Genomic DNA, 18,165 nt, shown 5'->3' on the forward strand with positions numbered 1-18,165 from the left:
AATTTAAACTTAATATTTCAAATAGGTTTCATCTTGATAAACTTAAGTAACTTTTCTATGTCAAGATGAAGATTGTAGAAGAGCAGCTATTTGATTTATAGTCCAGTTCCAAAACCAAACTATACCTTAAATGCCTCGTTTCCAAGAATGAGAATATTTGTTTTTACATTAGCAAAGAAGAAACTGGGATGATGAAACTGATCATAAGCTTGAATTTATTTTTAATTTTGTTGACTAATGTTGAGTGATAAGTTTTGTTGCTAGGGTTTATTCCAATCAGCTACTTTTATAAGGTTTTAATATTAAACTTTCTGTAAACTGGTGACAATTTCATCTTAACACCTTTCACCCAGACAAGACCATGCCGGCTTCCTCAAATTTAGATAGATCGATAGATAGATGGGAGATGGTCTCTGGGGTATGCAAAACACTTTTTTAAAATTACTGATTTAAGATGGACTTTTCCAAATTGACGCTACTTACGGACAATCTAATTTGAATGTGACAGCACAAGCTGCATGGTTCCAAGATAATATCTTTCAGAGACCCAAAGGGGAAAGAAGGGCTAGTCACTCCACAAGATTTGAAGTCTGAGAAGGAAGCTTTATATTGGCTCTGAGATGGTGGTTCAGACATTAGATAATAATTTGATTTCAGTATAAAGATATTTAACCAGATTTGAGTTATAGATTTGATTGTCTTTGATAAAATTCTTTAGTTGGCATTTGTAACCAAAGGGATAACCAACTTCTTAAACTATTCCTTCGAATTTATAAGGATTGATTATTTTTAGTATTAATTTGATATAACTAATTTGATGACTTAACTCCAATCCAATATGGACTAACTTGTTTGATCTGTTGATCCTGATTTGTTGTAATGCTTCATTTTCAGTTTAGTTTAATATTAATAGGAGCTTAGCTTTGGTGATATTGCTTGATTTTATTTTTCTTTAAGTGTTTTATTAAAATGTACTTGTCTTTCAATAAGCAATGTGGGTCCAGAACCTTTGAGGACCTGGATGGATACCATCCAGTCAGTCAATCTAAAAGCCTAACCAACTCCCCCTTTTAAGTCTGTGGTTCTCACAATAGTGAAGCATCTTTAAGGATTAACTAACCTGAGGTATCTGAATGTTATCTGTTGGTCTGCTTGTAGCATCTTTGTTATACTGAGGGTCAAATTCAGAGGCTCCTGCTAAAACCATTATAAGCCCTGCAAAGATAATTGGGGACAAAGTACAGCAAAGTAAACACAAAGTTCTAGAATTTCACTTCCTGAAATTAAGATCCCACTAGCCAGATAAGTGACTTTTCAGCATCCTCAAGCAGAAAACTCCCAGCTATTTCAATCCCTCCATATCAATAGCAAGTCCCTACTCTGAGTAAGATATTCAGTAGACCCAGTACTGCCTCTAATATTACAGCTGCCTCTGGTGTAACGCCTGACAAAAATCAGTCAAAGCAGCTCTGGGCCACAAGATGGGCTTTCCACGTGATACCACATCTAGCAGGATATGCTGATATTTTTAAAAGAAGTAGACTTGTCACATGGTTGTGGCCCTAAAGGCAGCAGAAGTCCCTGGTCCCATCCTCCTGACAGCAGCTGAAGCTGCTGTGCAGAAAGTCTTCTAATGTGCTTATGCACACTTCCCCTCACATTAACTGAAGTGGCTGGGGCTATCTCTTTGCACCCCCCAAAGTGGCAAAAGGGTGGTGTACAAAAGGGGGGTGGTGTGGGGGGAAGATATTGTTTTCGCTTGACATTTTCTGTTCAAGCTTTAGCAAGGGTTTCTGAGTTCAACTGCACCCACAGAAACCAACCCGAACTGATGGCTCCAGTCTTGTGGAGCTTGGCCCGGCTCCTCAGTCTGGGCTTTGCAGCCTAGTGCAGGGATCATGCCACCACTTGAATTTGGACTGGCCAAACCTGAGTGGTGCTGTACCTCATGTTCCTGATAGCAATGCCAGGAATGCGGAGACAGGTCCAGCCATGCAAGATAAGCACCATCACAGTGTGTGAATGGGCTGGGAGGGGAGCCTTGCTCTCTAGCCCTCTTCCCCCTGGTCTCCTCTCCTCACTGGGCTGGGATTAGGGTTGCAGTGCCAGGCCAGTGGGTGCTGCTGCAGGTGGCCGGTGCCCCCCTCAACAGTTTGGTATACTGCACCCACTGAATTGGGAGGCTACATCTGCTCTTGGCTCAAGAAGTCAGCTTTCAAAAATTTATAACACAGGCATGACGTTCTGTAAAGCTACACTGCCTATCCTTCAAATTGGGAGTCAGCTCTGTACTGGGATGCATCTGTTTGAAGCCAAGATAAAGTGACTAGATTAGTTTTTTTCAAGTGTCTCTGGGAACCTTTACTTCTAAAACAAATATTGTTAAGTACTAGATTTTTTAAATGATTAAATTAGATTAATCCTTTGCAGTAAAAAGTAGTTCTACAAACTAATTCCTTACACATGGAAAGCAGGAATTCCTTCAATGAAGCCAGGAAGATTTAGCCATCCTTCCCTGAAAATGTCCTTTCAATCCTAATTTCCCACATTAGAGAGTTAACTATACTTTGGAGGAAAAAAACAAATTTCTTCTGCTACAGGGCATGGTAAATTCCACCTAATGACCACACCTAAATAGTTGGAGGTCAATTTCCATCTCTATTCTGGATGATCCATTTGTCTTCAAGGTGGTCCAAACCTGTGGACCTTATTACTCAAAGGAAGGAAATTTCCAGGTAAACAGATACATTTTCATATTATTCTTTGCGCTAAGGTCTACAGAACTGTTAAAATGGGATTTAGATAGTGTCTCTCCAGGATGCACACAGTAGGATCAGCCTATAAATGTGGATATCCCAAATGAGGTAGATTATATATAAATATTTCTTCATACTTTAGTGTCCGGGGAAGACGTCTGCCAAATGAAAGGAAATGGCTTTGGCTAAAGATTGGAAGCTCAATATGCAGAATTAGATGAATTTATGTATTGATGGTCATATGGCCATCTAGCTGATCTCAACAGAGTAGCCATGATTAATCTCAGAGTGTTTGTGCTCCTAAGGACTGTACTTTGATGCTTAACCAAAGGAGAAATATTTCTTGAATTTACTTAGGAAATGAATGCTGACAATGGTGAGGACTACCTGTCTGAATTGAAGTACTTGGAGATATCTTCTGACTTCAGACAAACACTCAGCTAATTGAAGACTGCAGCCATCAGAACGCCTACTCTACTGGATAGGAAATATGACAACACCTCCTCCAGGGGCTCGATCTGGGTATTGCTGTAAGGAGCAGAAGGAGGTTCTACGGTTTTTCTCTGTGATCTTGCAGAATGTGATTGATGCCTTCAGGAAGCATCTAGCGTTGGGATTTGTACATAGCTTCCTTTTTCTGAACATGGGAACATTACACAACAGAGACTTCACCTTTTTACCCACAATAAAGCCCTCCCGGAGGAACTTATCGGTATGTTTCACTGGTTTAACATGGTAGTTAAACTATGTACCAGCTAGAAGAATAAATTCTTTTTGCTGCTTTCTCTCTGAAGTGCATGAAAGCAACAGTCACTTCATCCAAGTATTCATTTTAAACCTGTCTGGTCCCAGATGAAGGATTAGATTTGCAATTTCAGATCTCTGAGAGATAGATATCTGAAGATCCAATGCTAGGTTAATCAGACCTGAGAACTAAAATCTCTTCAGATAGAAAGACTGAAACAATATCACTGCTACTCTCTCATTTCTAGCTTTTGTACTGTTCTGGGGAGCAGTGGAAAAGGGGAATAGACACATAGCTGGGACCTTGTCCAACTTTATGAGAGCTCATTCACCACCTCATATCCCAGGTCCTGACACAAAGAGAGGGCACAGTGCACTTTATTAGCTGTTTTCAGATGCAAAGAGGTCTATCACCAGCTTAACTAACTGACTGACGATGAGCGAGATATTTCTGGGTGTAGGAACCATACTGCTAATCTGACGTCCACCGTGTATATCTTGGTGTTCATCTCCCCCTAGATGGGCAGTACACATAGAGATAGGAAACTTTGCTCCACTCAGGACAAGAGAATTTCTCTGAGGGGTAGGGTCCATTGTATTCTACCCATTTATGAAACCCTGTCATAACCAGAATAGATCGGTTATCCATGAAAGGAGCAGTCCTGCGAGACCTCAATAAATCACTGTGTTCCAGCTCATGGATGCTGTGCTTTCTTTCTGGTACCCATTCCCTGAACTGAATTGGAAATCTCTCTTTAAAATAAAAATCTGACTCTACATTCAACAGTTGTGGGAATAGACAAACAATTGGAGCTAGATCTCTGCCAACAGATGAGACAGGGTAAGATGTAGAGGATGCCTGGAATTACTGGATAGGTAGCATATGAACTCTAGATCATTGAAGCATGCCTGTCTGAGATGAGAATTGCCAATAGGCTTCAATAAGAATTGAATTTGTGTTTGTTAAACCACTTGTTAACAGAAGATGAAGATGGCCATATTGGAGAACATTCTCCTGAGATGAGGTCTTGTACCTCAGACAGTATTCTTCCTCAGCCCAAGCCTATGATTGTCTTCCCCCGCAGAGAGAGAAAGAGAGACTGTCTAGATTACAAGATACCCCAGGAACTGTATTACTCAGTGTATTTACTTCAGCTTTCTCTCTGTACAGAACCCTGAGCAGAACTCTGTCCAGGAAGACTGAACTTCCATCTTCCCTAAAGCCAATATTAGTGCTACCATGATGCTGCAAAGCATATTGATTCATGTAAGATCAAATGATAGCAACTGAAGTCAGGGAAATAAAAAGGCTGTCATTCATCTACAAAACATAAGAACTGTCTGACAATGGTAAAATAGAAATGCTGTGAAGACAATCTTCCTTTAGGAACTTATTTAGATGTTTCAGACAGGGCCTTGCACTGCTTGTCCGATCCTCTGAAGCTAAAAATAGGATGGGGAGCATCAGCTTCAATCTGAAGTAGATGGAGGATTTCCATTATGAAACAGCCTTTCCAGGGTTTGAAGAGACAGCGAATGGAACAAAAGCTGTTCCTGTCATTCCAGCTCCAACGGATACTCCTCTGGACATTGGGTGCTCCCTTCCCAGGATGTGAGAGATGGGAATATAGAGCTGGATCTTGTCTAGGGCAATTGCACACCTCCTAAGTGTAGTTTCATAATACTTAATACACTCTTGCCTGAAAGAGTCTTCAATTCTTTGTTTTAAATATATTTTACTATTTGATTCTATAATTGTTCTGGATTGCTACCCTTCCTTCCTTAAGGAACAAGAATTCACTTTGTGGGGTGGGGAGGTACACAACTAGAGCAATCAGCACAAGTCTATGACTGAATCTTTTTCTGCATTTATCCCCATTTTGTATTCTGTACAGGTGAGCACGGGAAACTGGGCACTGAGGATTGTCCACTCTGCTGCACTCCATGAAAGTGAGAAGGGGCTGATATTATTCCTTCATTTATTTCCCCTTATTTTTCCCCATGGGGACTCTGCTCTGCTCCGTCGGGGCCACAGCCTTCCCCACACCTTGTGCCTTCAGGGATCTAGTGTCACAGGCCTGCGGCAGTGCAAAGAGCCCTCTGCAGCTTCGCTGTCACAGCACTTCTCTCTCACTCTTGTGACAGCGGGGCTGCAGAGGGCTCTCTGAGTTGCCGCAAGGCCAGCGACACCCAATCCCTACAGGAACAAGGTGGGGGTAGGTGTCCTGCACTCAAGCCAACTGTTACCACTGGATTTTTTGTTGTTGATTTTAGTGTGTCAGCTGAAATCAATGTTTACCAATTTCTGTTAATTTAAGTCAAATCTTGCCAAGCCTAATGACATGGGATCTGCATGGGATAGATAAGTCCGTGCTTCCTGCGGAGATCTCAGATATGAGTAGGGTGAAAAAGGAGACAAAGACCCTTTTTTTCACCTCTGGTTTGTCTTGGCCTACCTTTCTCCCTGCAGCCTACAGGAGCACGAGCTGCTACAAATACCTCTGAAGGGGAAGCAGAGCTGAGGGGACAATCCCTCAAAAGGCAAATGCAGCCATAGCACATGGCTGGACATTACACAGACATGTTATTGAGCTGAATTATTAGTCTACAACAGTGGTTTTCAACCTTTTTTCCCCCATTTGTGGACCACTAAACATTTCAAATGAATGGTGCGGACCCCTTTGAAAACCTTAGGCAGTCTGCGAACACCCAAGGGGTCTGCAGACACCAGGTTGAAAACCACTGGTCTACAATTTTTAATACAAAATTTGGAATTTCCTTCAGAAAAGCGCTGCAGCAGGGAAGCCTGGCTGAGCCAGCAGCCACTGTAGAACCAGAAAAACTGGAGGGAACTTCAGGAGATGAGGCATTCCCCTTCTGCCAGTGACTGTAAAGTATTGTTCTGCCCCTAACCTGCAAGCAGCCTGAAGTACCTATTGTAGTGGATCTGTGGACCTTAGCATGAAGAAAAGCAACTCTGTTAATTTAAAACACCTAGTCATAAAGTATCCTCCTTCCCCACAGTGATGATCAACTCATCTCTTCCCTTAGTCCCTTAATCCTCAAGAAAGGGGAGAGAAAAGAAACGTTTTAATTACTAAGAAGATGCATAGGCAGCACTGTAGGACACATGCACAAACAAACAGAGTGGGCTCACAAAATTCAGTTTAGTAGTAACAAATATTTACTACTACATTTGCTATATAGTTTTCAAAACACTTTACAAAAAGATGCATAAGTATCAGTATACCCTCTACAGATGGGGGGAGAGAACTCAGGCAGAGAAAAGGCTAGTTTGCCACCATAGTGAGTTCAAGTTTCTTGTCCTCAACTTCAAGGCCCTTCACAACTCTGTCTTTTCTTCTTTATTCACTTGAGTCTATTTTGACCCACATGCCATCCTCTTCACCTATGATGCTGATTTCTTCCCATTTAGGATGGTCCTCTGGGTAGAGTGCTAACACAGGACTCAAGAAAACTAGGTTCAATTCCCTGCTCTGCCATAGACATTTTTGTGTGACCTTGGCTGAGTTGGCCTCTCTGTGCCTCAATTTCCCATCTATAAATGATGATAGTAGTTCCTCTCTGCTTCATGGGTATATTGTGAAATACATTAGATTGTGAGGTGCTCCAATGCAATGGTAATAGTAAACAGATGATAAACTTTAGTAGAGCCCCTGTCAGACTGATTTAGATAGAAAATTGTGCTCACCACCTCTGCCTGACAACGGTCCCTCGGCCCGTGCCGCTCCCAGCGGCTCCCGTTGTCCTGGAGCAGCAAACCGTGGCTATTGCGAGCCGCGATCGGCCGAACCTGCAGATGCAGCAGGTAAACAAACCGGCCCGCCAGGGGCTTTCCCTGCACAAGCGGCGCAACAAGTTTGGGAACCACTGGCCTAGATGATTGAGATACTGTCCCTAGTTTTGTGAGTCTGGAGGCTTGGTCCTCTCAGGGAAGGGTTCTCTACTCTATTTTCCCAGTTAGCCCGAAAGAATAAGTTTTTCCTTTCTGCCTTTGGTATATGTTGTACGGTGTATCTGTTCCTCTAGGCTTTTTTTCAGGGCATGGGTTAAGCAGGGAGAGTTTAGTTTCTCTCTATTAAATTGCTAGGATGTTTGTCTTTTGACATATCACAGAGTATAGAAAAATATATCATAACTTACTCAAAAATTTCCTTTCTTCGAGCAGGACAGACTGCAGATCCATTATAATGCATCTTACCCCTGCTTGCAGCTCCTTAGAGGCAGAACCAGACTTGTCAATTACGACAGGTAGGGAGTAGCCACACCCCTGAAGACCTACCCAGTTTGAGATGCTTCCGAAGCTGCTTTGTAGAGCTATTTCCTTTAAAAACTTTAATTCACAGGTTATTAGGTAGAACAAGAAATTCAGATAAAAACTTCCTACTGCTGAGTATCCTCACATTTCTCCCTGACCTTACAGGGTTTCCCCCATTTCTTGTAGCACAGAGGGAGAGTGGCCTCCATGTTCTAAGATAATAGGATATCAATGAAAAGGGAATCTGAAAAGAGAAGTGCTCCTGTGCTATAGAAATAAGTGTAACTCTGGAAAAGTTCACTCTTGAGATGATCTCTAATGGGTGGAGTTCACTGCAAGTTAGCTCATGTGTGTTAACTCAAGCTACCGGAGTATCAAAAGGGGTGTTTCCAGCAATCTTGTTGCAGAGCCCCCAAGGCTAAACAACACCTCAGTAAGTCTTAGAATCCAGGAAGTCAAATATTAAGAATAAAGAGGATCCCATTTTAATCATTTTGTTTTCTGGTTGCTCTAGCAGATCTGGTAAACCCTTCAGCCATTGTAGACAGATGATTCTAGACCTAACCAGCTCTTCAAGGGCGCGGTAACTGTAACCCTGCTTTGATTGACGGGTCCGATTCTGCCTCCAAGGGGTTAGACCCATTGTGAGAGTTCTGCAGACTTTACCTCTAAAGATTTTTTATTTTTTAAACTTAGTATGAGTAGATAGAAAATTAGGCATACCATATACATTGAATGAACAAGTCCTCTGAAAAGGACATTCCATGTTTTGGCATGGAGCAAGGTATAAGTCTTTCAGAGCAGATATTTACAATGACAGAAACTTTGGCTAGGATATTATGCCTGGTGTCTCCAATTCTACATTTAACTCTTTGGTAATGTAAATGTTTAATAATACTCTGGGTCCCCAGAATTCTAGTATTTGGAATTTTTCCAACAGTAAGCTTATGAGTGACAGCATGTTTACAGCAGGAGTAAAGAGGGCATGGAGACCTAGGTTACAATCCTGATTGGCAGTGGCTCACTGTAGAACCATGGACAAGTCAGCTTCTGTGCCTCCATTTAACCAACCTTACAGTGGGGTTATATTAATCACCCCATATAAGCAATGAGGTATTCAAATGAAGAATGAGTCCCCAAGGAGTTTAAAAGACATCTTTGTACCTTTAACCAACTTCACCCAGTTTTTTCAGATACCTTTTTTACTTACGTTTCAGATCCATATTTCGCGTTTTATAAACAAAATATGTATAGATTTGAGTTGTGCGGATGAGAATCTGATCTCCACTGTAGCGTATTGATCGGTACCACCAAGAACCCTAAGACATTCAATAAGGATATACTGTGTCAAGGATTAATCTTTTAATTATAACTATCAAATACTAGAATACATTAAAACACAACTAAACTGCTTTTCAATTCAGGATTTATTCAGAACCAACCTCCAATATTCATATCCAATACAAAAAAATTAAATTCACCCTACAGAGTCTGAATTTGTCTTTTTAACATTGTTCCATCACAACTATGTCAGTTCAATTTCAGTTTTGTAAAGATCAGCTTTTACCAACTCTAAGACTAAAGGTCATTCTAACATTTTAAAAGTTACCAAAAATATCCCCCTGAAGTGTTTATAAACCAAAAGGTTAAAGGATTGTGTTAGCTCATGTCAACCAGAAGGTGAAATTGACTAGAAACTATTTTGCATTTGTTCTTCAAGAAATCTATAACAGTATAAATTTATGTATAAATAATTCTGAAAATTTATTTTTATCTAATGTATTAGCATCACAGCTGAGCTTTGCTAGCCTAGGAGATTTACAGCCACACCTCCCTTTCCTCCACATTTGGGGGACTTCCAAATGTAAATAACAGCTTCAGCTTTTATGTTTTTTTAATTTTTCTAGCTCTTTTTCTTGCAGAGACAGCTTTGAAAACGTAAACTGATACAAACCAGTCACTAGAGTTGAAAGCTAGTCACCTAAGTTTCCTAAAGACCACAGGTTACTCTCAGTCCCTCCACACACATTTACAGTGCATGTTCTTGACTGTGCCCTTTACTTTGGCTTCTGCAGAACAGAGTTTTTAAACAAGCCAATTAAGGTCTCTGATGGGCCAAGAGAGCTTTACAATGATATCAGCAGAATATGAATGGTCAAAATGGGTTACACTCAACAGTCTGACGAATTTGTACAAAGATGTTCATAGAATCATAGAATATCAGGGTTGGAAAGGACCTCAGGAGGTCATCTAGTCCAACCGCCTGCTCAAACCTTTAGATTCATAAAGGTCCCACTGAACCTTTGAAACGGTGCAAATGTTTACAATACTTTTAAACAAAAATAGTTCAGATATGCAGCATGAACGCTGTTTCTAGTGTGCCCAGATTTTCAAAGGGGAATAAAACAGAATACTACTTGTTCTAAGGGAGGAGTGTTTATGTGATTTTGACAGATAGGGGAAAGAGAAAATGGTGCCCAATCCTCCAGATAGGGGAAAGAGAAAATGGTGCCCAATCCTCCCTTTTATGTTTTCTATGCTTTTGCCTTCTCTTTTCTTTACCCCTACTTTCACCTATCCTCCCATCTCCTCTCTCTATACCCAAGTCTTCTCCCCTCCCTAAATCCCACCTCCCTATAACCAATATGGTCTCATTGTTTCCTTGTACACCCCCATCTATCTCCAACTATTGTCTCTTGTTTTATATTTAGATTGTAAACTTTCTGGGGTGGGGACAGTCCTTTGGTCTGTGTCTGTGCAGCACTTAGCACAATCAGGTCCTGGTTCTTGACTGAGGCTCCTAGGTACTACGGTAATACAAATAATAAAAATAATCACCATGTGTATTCATTCTACCACATACACTCACTTCTTTGTACTCCCCACTTGCTCACTTTCCCCCACCTCCTACATCCTGCCACAATCTAGTGCTGCTCTGTTGGGCAGATAAAAGGTCAGCAGAAGCATGGTCTCTCCCCAGCCCGCTCTCTGGTTCAGTAGCCACCTGCCATCAGTAGCGGTGGAGTTGAGCTGCCTGTAAGCTGGCCATGTGCAGTAGTACCCAGAGTCTCAAAATTCCATATGAAACTCTATGCATGGAGAAAGGAGAGCACAAAAGGAGTTTTCACAGGGAGAGTGCGAGGAAGAGAGAGACCACGCTTTCACACAAAACTGAAAGTTGAAATAAAATTACTACACAAAAATGAATAAAAATTAAAATTATAAAAACAAAGTTATCAAGAGAAACTGACCACCAACTTGTTCCATCCCTAGAGGAAGTAATTCCAGTGGCCTTAGTTCAAGATTGAGGCTCAGCAACAACCCTGAATTAACTTCAAACGCCATAGATGAAAGGTATTCCCCAATTGTGAGGAATAAGGAGAGAAGCTATGCAGCAGAATATATACACTGTTGTAAATGTTCAGGATAGTCAATGTTTTTTCTTAAAGTCCCAGCTCTTGGAGTCATGAGAATCTCTACTTTCATTTTAAAAGTTTTTATCCCTCAGAATTTCAGAGAAAAGCCTGACAAAATGAATCCTGAAAAGTCAAATACCAAGAGGCAGATGAAGAGAATCCAATAATTTTTTTAACATTTCATGTTTCAGCTAATATTCTGAGGACCTGACTCATGACTTCTGACTGAGGCTGACAATACTGTGTATACATAAAAATGCATGACAAAGGGATGGGCAAATTCTACAAACAATGGGTCATGAATTTCAACAGAATTAAGCACCATGGCATAGCATCTTTGTTCATAAGAGCTTTTCTGCAAGTGCACTTTAAATGGAAGCAAACACAGTTACTAGACTGTACACAAAGATGTCTTAGGAGTAAGACTTGAGCTCCTCATTCCCCCCATTCATAAAAATAAAGATTTTTTTCCCTTTAGTTTAGGTAATACTTACCACAACAACTGGAAGAATAACCATAAATGCTAGTCCATATACCAGCAAAACCTAAAAAGAAAGATATTTGATGTACACAAGTCTATTACTAACTATATTTCAAACAAGAAGTTTTGTTACATACATATGCATTAATTAGCTAAATGTATCGCTCTAGGAGCCATCTTGAAATTTATGATTTTGAAGGCTACAACTAAATGGATCAGAAGCAAGATCTCATTCAGAAATTTTTACCAATTAAATATAGTAAGTGTTTTGTATGAGTAAGTTCTTTAAAATGCCCATCTGTTGTCTTGGGTGGGTTGTTTTAATTATCCAAAAGTTGTCTGCTAAGTAGTGATTTTAAGGAAAGGCATCTAGTTATTCTATTCTTGAGCAAGCAGGTAAGGGTCAGCACTAACATCTAGCAATGTAATGTAATAGAAAGGATTTTTATACTGTGGGTGCAGAATTGCTAGGGTACAGTAAGTTGTATAGAAAGAAATTATCTCTCTATATAAAGACCAATAAGTTGAAGTCATGTGTATATTTGATTCTGTGCTTGCATAAATTGCCTAGGAAGGTTGTGGAATCCGCATCATTGGAGATTTTTAAGAGCAGATTAGACAAACATCTGTCAGGGATGGTCTATATCAGTGGTTCTCAAACTTTTGTACCGGAGACCCCTTTCACATAGCAAGCCTCTGACCCCCCCCCCCCCCTTATAAATGAAAAACACTTAAATATATTTAAACACCATTATAAATGCTGGAGGCAAAGCAGGGTTTGGGGTGGAGGCTGGCAGCTCGCGACCCCTCATGTAATAACCGCGCGACCCCAAGGGGTCCCGACCCCCAGTTTGAGAACCCCTGGTCTAGATAATACTTAGTCCTGCCATTAGTGAAGGGGACTGGACTAGATGACCTCTCAAAGTCCCTTCCAGTCCTATGACTATGATTTAAGCTATTCTATGCAATAGCAAAGGTACACTTATAGAAGATATAATGACCAGGTTACCACAACATCATTTCTGCATGTGTTAGCACCCTGCTCCCAAAAAGATTACATTTAAGCTATTTTATCACTTCTGATTCTGAAATTTTCTCCATGGAAACAGAGAACAATGATACACTCTAAATAAGTGATAGGCTTGGAAGTAGAAACATCTGATCAGTCAATACCTACTCACATGCATACAGTTAAGTATGGGTTTAACATATTTGCAGGATTAATGCCTGAGGCTGTGTCATGGAATATTACATAAAGTTACGTTAACTCACCAAGAGAGAATTTTTCTGATCCACAATCCAAGCTGGCAATGCAATACCAAAGCTCGTAGCTGGAGAGAATAAGAGGAAACAAACCTGTTACAAAATGGCAAGGGATTCTTTTAAAATCACATGGACTTTCAAGTGGGGGGCGGGGGGGAGAAAGAGGGGGAGCTTGTATCCATGTCAGTATTTAACAACAAAATTCTAAAATTCAGTAAACTAAAAAAAGGGTTTTGGAAATATGTCTACTCAAGGATGCAGAGAACTGATAAGAGTTTCTGAAGCTCTGAAAATTTTACCAAAACTATTTTGGCTCAATAACTATATGCAAGATGTACAAATATATCGAAAGAGAACAGGTGAATAGAAAGATTTAACAATTTAATACAGTTGTCCAGATTTGCAATGCTTCCACTGGTACAAACACATACAGTACAGCAAATACCTTGATGGGGAAAAAATGGTTAGCTACCTTTCTATAATCATCGTTCTGCAAGATGTGCTGCACATGTCTATTCCAGTATAGGTATGTGTGCTCTGTGCACAGTTGTCAGAACGTTTTCCCTCAGTGATACTCGTCAAGGCAGTTTGAGTGACCTACGCCATCGTACACCACTGTGTGCAGGTGTAAGAGGGCAGAGTTGTCCCCAGCCCCCCTCAGATCCTTCTTACCAGATAGACTCCAGTAGAGAAGGGAAGGAGGGTGGATCATGGAATGGACATTTACAACACATTTCGAAGAATAGTTATGGAAAGGTAGGCAACCACTTCTTCACGTGATTACACATCTATTCCACTGTAAGTGACTCACTAACAGAACAACTTGGAGGTGGGCTTGGGATCTACTTCAATAGAGATTGGAGAACAACACTTCCAAAAGTGGCGCATCTCTTGAACGGATGGGCTATAGCATAATGAGAAGCAAACGTGTGCACTGATGACCAAGATGCCACTTTGCAAATGTCCAGAATAAGTACTTTAGTCAGAAAAACCGGTGATGCTGCATGCACTTTAGTTGAATGGGACAACACCTAGCTGGTGGAGTCACATTAGCCAACTTGTAGCATAAACGAACGCACAAAGAAGTCCAGGATGAAATCATTTGAGCAGAGACTGGCTGGTCCTTCAATGCAGTTTTGTTTATGGTCACTATTTGTTAGTGAATACCTAAGCAACTTAGTACAGGTCCACGTAGAAAGCTAAAGCTCCCATCACATCTAACAAATGAATTGTCTCCTCATCTCTATAAGAGTGAGGCTTTAGAAAGAAAGTGAGTAAATAAATTCCCTGGTTAATGTGAAAATTAGACACCATCTTTGGCAGGAACTTAGGGCGAGAGTGGAGGTAAACTTTATCCTTATGAAAAGCTGTACAGGGAGGCTCGGATACCCAGGCTCTCAACTCATCCACTCTCCTTACCGAGGTAATCACAATTAAAAATGCCACCTCTGTAGACAGGAGGAAGAAAAGATACAAGAGGTCCAAAAGATGGCCCCCATTAATTTTGCTGACACCAAGTTCAGATCCCATGAAGGAATAGGATCACGTACTGTGGGTATAATCTGTCCAAGACCTTTAGAAACCTAATGGTGATGGGGCTAGGGAAAACTGATCTACTGTCCGCTAAGGGGCAGAAAACTGACAGAGGTACATCTGATACAGGTAACTGCTGAAGTTTATGTTTTAGGTGTAAAAGGTAATCTAATATGTGACTGATGGGAGCATGTTCCAGAGGGACGTCCTTCTGTTGGGACCAGATGTACTACTCAGAAGTACTTCCTGAACATACTTAGAGCAAGCCCTTTCTAACAATGTTAACCATAAAGCATCCACCTGTCAAGTGGAGGGCTTGCAGGCTGGGGTCGAGCAGGTGCCTATGGCCCTGTGAATCACATCTGGGTCCAACAGGAGAGAGAGTGGAGGTCTGAGTGACAAGGGTAGCAGAATCGAATACCAGTGTTGCTGAGGCCATGCAGGCGCTATGAGGTGAGCATGGTCTTGCTTGATTTTGGACAAAACTCTGGGCAGTAATTGAATCAGAGGGAAGGCATACAGGATGGAGATCTTTCAGGACAGCAGGAATGTATCTGACACTTAGTCTTGCTGAGACCTCCCTGGGAACACAACTGATGGCATTTCCTATTGGCCTTTGTTGTTAAAAGGTCCACTTGGGGAGTCCCCCATAGCTGGAAGATGGATCTGGCCATGTCGGGACTCAGCAACCACTAATGGCCAATGGAGAAGGATGTGCTCATCTGATCTGACAATGTATTCTGCACCCCCTAGAAGGTAAGCAGCTCTGAGGTGAATCCAATTGGCTATGCAAAAGTTGCACAGGCATACTGAGGAAAATTCACTCCTCTTTGCCTCTTTACATCAAACCAGTCGCTGTGCTGTCACATAAAACTAGCAGATTTTTTTCCCCTTGATATGTGGAAGGAAATCTGAACAGGTTAGACCAACAGCTTGCAATTCCCTGATATTTATGAGAGTCTTTAGATCCTTGAAGACTTACAGATCTCATGTGCCCCCACCCTCCCACATCCCAGGGATAATGCGCCTGTGACTGAAGTGAGCGTTGCTTGTGGGGAATGAAGGGGGCCACCATACAGACTTTCTGAGGGTCCATCCACCAATCCAGAGACAAAACTAACATTGGTAGTCAAACCTCGGTGTCTAAATGATGGCAACTCGGGGCATACACTGAAGCAAGCCATCCTTGCAGCTTGCTGAGGTGCAGTCCAATGTGCTGCACTGCACAGGCACACACTGCCATGTGTCCCAGGAATCTGAGGCAGCTGCACACTATAGTCAGAGGATGTGCCTTCAATTCTAGAACTAAGCCCCATAGTGTTTTGAACCTCAATTGCGGTAAACAAGCCTTGACCTTCATAGAGTGTAAGACCACCCTAATACGTTCTATTCTCTGTACTGGTTTCAGGATTGATTTGTCCCAGTTTACTAGGAGCTCCAGCACACTGAATGTGCACAGGATGATGGATACACTGGACAGCATGAGAGTCTGGAACCAGCATTTGATCAGCCAATCATCCAGGTACAGGAACATGTGGACCCCTACTTTTTGATGAGTCACTTACTGACTCTACAGGTTTATCTGGTGATAAAGAACATGATGCAACACCAGTGCCAGCTCTGTGTCTTTGGTGAGGGAGCTGCCCAAGCAACTTCTAGCTGCTCGGGACTGATTCTGATCCTTAACACCACAGAACGTTGCCTGTGGTGCTGATGCTCTCAGTGCACCCTTAAGGAAACTGACTGAGGTGGGTGAAGAGACATCCTAGCAGGAGGATATGACCCTGGGACCCACCCTTATCTATGCCATTGCCTCCTAGGAGGCAGCCACTACTGGGACTGCTGTGAGATCTGTGACCTCCAAATCTCTGACAGAGGTTATGCATCCCACCTAGACAGGGACACAAGATGACGACACAGAGTCCTCTGATAGTGGGGGAGCAGAGCCCGTTGGAACTGGAGATAGGTGGTCAGATCCCAGAGATGGTGGTATCAGGGATATCATTGCTGGCTTTTTCCTCAATTGCACTGGCTTCTGAAGTACTGAAAGCTGAATGGTAATGATACTGCATGCTGCTGACGAGGCGGTGTAGGAACCAAGGAATTGGTACTGACTGGATACCTTCCTGCACTCCTAGGGACACAGGTACCAAGAGGTTAAGCAGTTCTATTGGGGCTGCATATGCCTCTGGTGTCACTGATACCAGTACTGATCTGTGACCACAGTGCGTTTGTAAGGATACTTCAGCGCTGGGCTTCGATGGACCTGGCACAGGTTCCGGAGTCAACAATCCATTCTTTTTAGATGAGAAGTGCTCTAGAGAGTGCCTCCCTTCAGAGTCTCTCTACAGTCCTTGCTTCTAGCTGACCACCTCCATATCCCACCCAGTCCACTAACACCACCCACCACTCACACACTAAACCCAATAACTGAAATTAGACTAAAATACTGCTGCCCACAAGAGACTAGACTACTAAGCACCACAGGCAGAGACTAGGAGCGACTACAGGACACCAGTGGAATGGCAGGGAAATGATCAAGTGAGATATATCTAGGTAACCCTGGCAAGTGACCCACACACTGCACAATCAGGCGTAAACCTCCTCAAGATCACTGCCAATCTGACCTGGGGGAAATTTCCTCCCGAACCCCACATAGAGCAGTCAGCTAGACCCTGAGCACATGAGCAAGAACCGGCCAGCCAAGCACCTGAGAGACAGAATGCTTGGAGCGACCTCAAGAGCCCTGGCCCACTCAATCCAATGTCCCATCTCCAGCTGTGACCATCCCTGATGTTTCAGAGGAAGAAGATAAAAAAAGCTGAATACATTGAGGGGGAGGAGCGGAATCCCATCCTTAGTCTAGCGTGTGGCTGGCTGAAACCCTGAAGCATGAGCTTTTAGGAACATAAGAAACTGGAACTGAGCCCTGCTCCCTACCATCACAAGCAATCCCATCATACAACTACACTCAAATTTGTTCAGCTCTCTTTCAAAGCTGATTAAGTTGTTTGTCCCCACAACTCCTACTGGGAGGCTGTTCCAGAACCTTGAACTTGGTATTACTGAATTTCATCCCATTTCTGTAACTCCAGTCACATCCCTTCTTCTCAACCTTTTTTTGCTAGACTAAAACAAGCCAAGCTCTTCTAGTCTTCTCACATAAGATAGACCCTCCATTCCCCAGGTCATCATAGTAGTTCTTCTCTGCACTTGTTCCCGTTTAAATTAACCTTTCTTCAACATGGGTGATGAGAATTATACACAGTATTCCAAATAAGGTCTTTACCAGTCCCTTGCACAATGGCATTAATATTTCTCCATTTCTACTAGAAATGCCTCACCTGATGCATCCTAGGATTTCATTTGCCTTTTTCACAGCCACATCACATTGGTGGCTCAGCCATCATGTGATTGACCCACACCTCCAGATCTCTCTTGTCTGTTGCTTCCAACTGATGCACCTCCATCTTGTAGGAGAAATTATTATTAGACCCTAAGTGCACATTTTTATCTACTTCCTCTGAAGCATCAGGGACAGCTACGACTGGAGATGGGACACTGGGAAGGGTGGGCTAGGGCTCTGAAGTAACACTGAGCCTTCTCTCTCTCCCGTGCTTGGGCTGCACCTTGCTCCCATACTCAGAGCCTAACTAACTGCCATATGTGGGATGGGGAAAGAATTTCTCCCCC

The 18,165-nt window shown here is 42.2% G+C and overlaps 1 protein-coding gene across 1 annotated transcript in view; it reads right to left on the reverse strand.

Annotated features, from left to right (window-relative positions):
- The window catches only part of SEC63 (SEC63 homolog, protein translocation regulator), a 100,368-nt gene that overhangs the window by 34,849 nt on the left and 47,354 nt on the right, over positions 1-18,165 (reverse strand). The window contains exons 6-9 of the mRNA XM_074948198.1: positions 12,949-13,007; positions 11,690-11,740; positions 8,990-9,098; positions 1,121-1,215 (exon numbers count right to left, since the gene is read on the reverse strand). Coding sequence (XP_074804299.1) covers positions 1,121-1,215; positions 8,990-9,098; positions 11,690-11,740; positions 12,949-13,007 — 314 coding nt within the window. The remainder of the gene's footprint in view (positions 1-1,120; positions 1,216-8,989; positions 9,099-11,689; positions 11,741-12,948; positions 13,008-18,165) is intronic.

The sequence above is a fragment of the Natator depressus genome, chromosome 3, assembly GCF_965152275.1.
Source record: "Natator depressus isolate rNatDep1 chromosome 3, rNatDep2.hap1, whole genome shotgun sequence".
NCBI lineage: Eukaryota > Metazoa > Chordata > Testudines > Cheloniidae > Natator > Natator depressus.